The 3,464-nt window shown below is 41.7% G+C and overlaps 1 protein-coding gene across 1 annotated transcript; it reads right to left on the bottom strand.

The window, feature by feature from the left end:
• Window positions 1-1,417: 1,417 nt before the first annotated feature.
• LOC139182732 (EP300-interacting inhibitor of differentiation 1-like) lies at window positions 1,418-3,153 on the bottom strand. Its single transcript, XM_070787928.1, has one exon. It carries the CDS (start codon window positions 3,116-3,118, stop codon window positions 2,543-2,545), a length of 576 nt encoding a protein of 191 aa, XP_070644029.1. The 5' UTR covers window positions 3,119-3,153; the 3' UTR covers window positions 1,418-2,542.
• Window positions 3,154-3,464: the final 311 nt, after the last annotated feature.

The following is a 3,464-nucleotide window of genomic DNA, read 5'->3' as shown; positions in this document are numbered from 1 at the left end:
TAATTAGTCGGTTGTCTAACTATCTAATGTCTGTTTTTCCTGCTGGGGTGCAAGCTCTGTAAGAAGGAAAGTTGTGGCTGTCTTTGTTGCTGCCTCCTGAGCACTTTTCACAATGTCTAGCACAGAGTAGGCACTCCAGAAGTATCTTTCAGATGCACAGATGAATAAATGAACAGTCAAGTGGTTATAAATTAGAGATTAAGTAATTGGCACAGTGCCTGGCATATATTTGGTGCCTAGTAAATGATAGCTGTTGAGTTCATGGACATACTTTTCATCCGATGCTAGTAGTTTCCATGACTAACTTGGTTTTATGTCTTTGCAAAGGTTATTGGGATTTTATGAATGAGTTTCATATAGTTCAGTAATTTTTCAGAAATCCAATTAGTAGAACTTAGAGAAAAGATTGTGTATCTGTATGATGATGATGATTATGATTCCCTGGAGAAGGGAATGGCAACCCACTCCAGTATTCTTGCCCAGAGAATCCCATGGACAGAAGAGATTGGCAGGCTACAGTCCATGCATTTATACATATTCAGTCACTTTAGTCATGTCTGACTCTTGGCAACCCCATAGACTGTAGCCCACCAGGATCCTTGGGCTTCCCTGGCAGCTCAAACAGTAAAGAATCCACCTTCAGTATGAGAGATCTGGGTTTGATCCCTGGATTGGGAAGATCCCCTGGAGGAAGGCATGGCAACGCACTCCAGTAGTCTTGCCTGGAGAATCCCCATGGACAGAGGAGCCTGATGGGCTGCAGTCTATAGGGTGGCAAAGAGTCAGACATGACTGAGCAACTAAGCACAGCACAGGCTCCTCAGTCCATGGGATTCTTCTGGCAAGAATACTAGAATTGGTTAACATGCCCTTTTTGAGGGGATCTTCCCAACCCAGGGATTGACCTCGCTTCTCCAGCATCTCCTGCATTGTAGGTGGATTCTTTACCCCTGAGCTACTACGAAGCCTGGACTATGGTACATGGGGTCACAAACAATTCAACAGAACTTAGCATGCACATACATTTGTTCTTTGGGTTTTTTTTCTTGGCCAGGTGCCTCTCCTTCTATGTGCTAATGTCTCTTTTACCTATAAAAGAGGCCATTTGATGAGACTTGACCTTCAAAGATGAAGAATCTAATTGCTTGGAACTTGGGTTATTTCAAACAATGAAACACTCAATAGCTTTTAAGGACCTGTTGGGATGCGGAGAGGCAGAGGTAACAGGTGCTGGTTAGGTTATGGGATTGCATTTTCAAGGAACACCATGCTCTTGACCTGAACTGCCTTCCTGGTCTGAGAGGCTGTAGGCACAGATGGTGTGCAAGTCTGCACTCAGCAACAGCGTATGCTTTTCTTTCACCCACCTTCATTCCTGAAGAATCTGTCCTTGGTCTCCTGGAAACTCATCAGCGATAATTTTTTTTTCTTTTTTTTTCTCTTTTTTTTACAGAGAACAAGAAATCTTTATTATTTTGAATGCTGGTGCATAACCAAAAACAAGCTTAATTAGAGGAGGAGACAGAGGGAAACTTCAGATACTGAGGTGGATTTCTGGGCAGATTTAAAACTTTTAAGGGCTGTTCATAGTGTCTTTTTTTTAGATGTAGGGCTTTCCTTAACAATGTTCATTTAACAGTTCTTACATTATAAAGTTCAACCAGAGTCTTTTGCCTGTAAAGTTAAATGAAAAAAGAGAGCAAGTGAAACAGAAAATTCTCTAGTATATACTGATATTTGAAAGAGTTTGTGTTCTTTGTAATTTCATGTACATTTTACAACCTAAATTTGAAACTTTATTAAGGACGTCTTAAGTTTTGACTTTTAAAAATGTTCAAGGCAATGAATTTTCTTGAATTAAAGATTACAGTAGCTTTAAAAATGATCAAGATATATGTACAAACAAAATCTCAGTTGTTCTTGGAAACACGTTTTAAGATATAGCACACAAGACACATACTTCTTTTGGGGGTAGATTATCCTTTGAGATACTGAAGAATACTCGGTAGATTTATTTTACACTAAAAATTTAGCCTTTGATAACCACAGCTTGGATAGATTACAAACTTGAATCTTTAAAGTTTTCTCAATATGCTTTCAGTCCAAATAACTCAAAGACATCTTATGTCCTAAGGTGGATACATCAGTTACTTTTCCTCATATAATTATCATCAGTGGGCTCTTGTACTGGCAGTCTATCTTGGTCATAACTTATCCATGAAAAGCCATTCCTTACAGTGAAACATGAAAGATTATCTTCCTCGATGCAAGGAAATTACTCTGAGTAAACAACAAAGTCAAAGCCGTGTCTCTGGACATTCTTGAAAACAGGTTTCAACAGTACTAAGATACTCTTCTTTAACAGTTTTCTTCCTTTTTCATAACTGTGCAGTCACTACCTTATTCTACTCTGCAGAAAAAAAAAATTTTTTTTGGAAGATTAAGTTTTTCATTGGCACAGAACTATTTGGAATGAACCCAAAAGACAGTGGAATGCTGAGTCTCTCCTCAAGCAGCTTCCTCCTCTCTTAACAGCATTTAACTACTCTCTGTCAATGATCTCATCACAGCCGAGTTCTTCCGTCAGACGATTGACAACCGTAAGTGAAAAAAGCTCTTCGATAAAAGCCAATTGATCAAACGGGGTCTTCTCATAATGCATCTGAAACCCGCCATCCAGAGCTGCTTCTCTGGCTCTGGAGGTTCTCAGAAACATCTTGTTGGCTTCTTCAAGGGCCGCTGATGCTCTGTAGCCCGCACCACTGAGCGGCTCCTCTTCCGGATAGTCATAGTCGTCCTCCCAGTCATCGAATTCCTCGCCCTCGTCCTCGCTCTCGAAATCAGGGCCCGCGATCTGGCCTGGCTGCTCCCCAGGGCTGGGTCGGCTAGCGAGGCCTCGGGGCCCCTGTGGCTCCGCCATTGGCTGGGCCGCCTCCTCCTCCATTGGGCCTTCCTCCTCCAGTTGTGGCGGGGCCCCGGCGCGGGAGGGGTTCGGGGATAGCTCCCGGCTCCCGCCGCCTACCTCCATATGCGGAAGGTCACTCTCACCAGGAATCACATCCATTTGCAGATCGGTGTTCTCCTCATAGAGCTCAGACAGCTCGTTCATTTCAGACATAGTGCAAGCAGCTCAACCTCCCCACAAGTCATTCGTTTTCCCTAAATTTTTTTTTTCATTCTACAGGTATACCTGGAAGATACTGTACGTTTAGTTTCAGGTCACATAATAAAGTAAATATTGCAATAAAGCTAGTGACACAAGCTTTTTTGTTTCCCAACTTGCATAAAAGTTGTATTTATACTACACTGTAGTATATTAATTGTTCAATAGCACATCTAAAAAATGTACATAAGTTAATTTAAAAGTTGCTAACCATCATCTAACCTTTAAGGAGTCCTAATCTTTTTTTGGTGGTGGAGGGTCCTGGCTTAATGGCTGCTGACTGACCAGGATAGTGGTTGCT

This window comes from Bos indicus, chromosome 4 (genome assembly GCF_029378745.1).
Source record: "Bos indicus isolate NIAB-ARS_2022 breed Sahiwal x Tharparkar chromosome 4, NIAB-ARS_B.indTharparkar_mat_pri_1.0, whole genome shotgun sequence".
In the NCBI taxonomy this organism is placed as follows: domain Eukaryota; kingdom Metazoa; phylum Chordata; class Mammalia; order Artiodactyla; family Bovidae; genus Bos; species Bos indicus.
The sequence above is the reverse complement of the archived record's forward strand: the minus strand, read 5'-3'. Positions and strand labels throughout refer to the sequence as shown.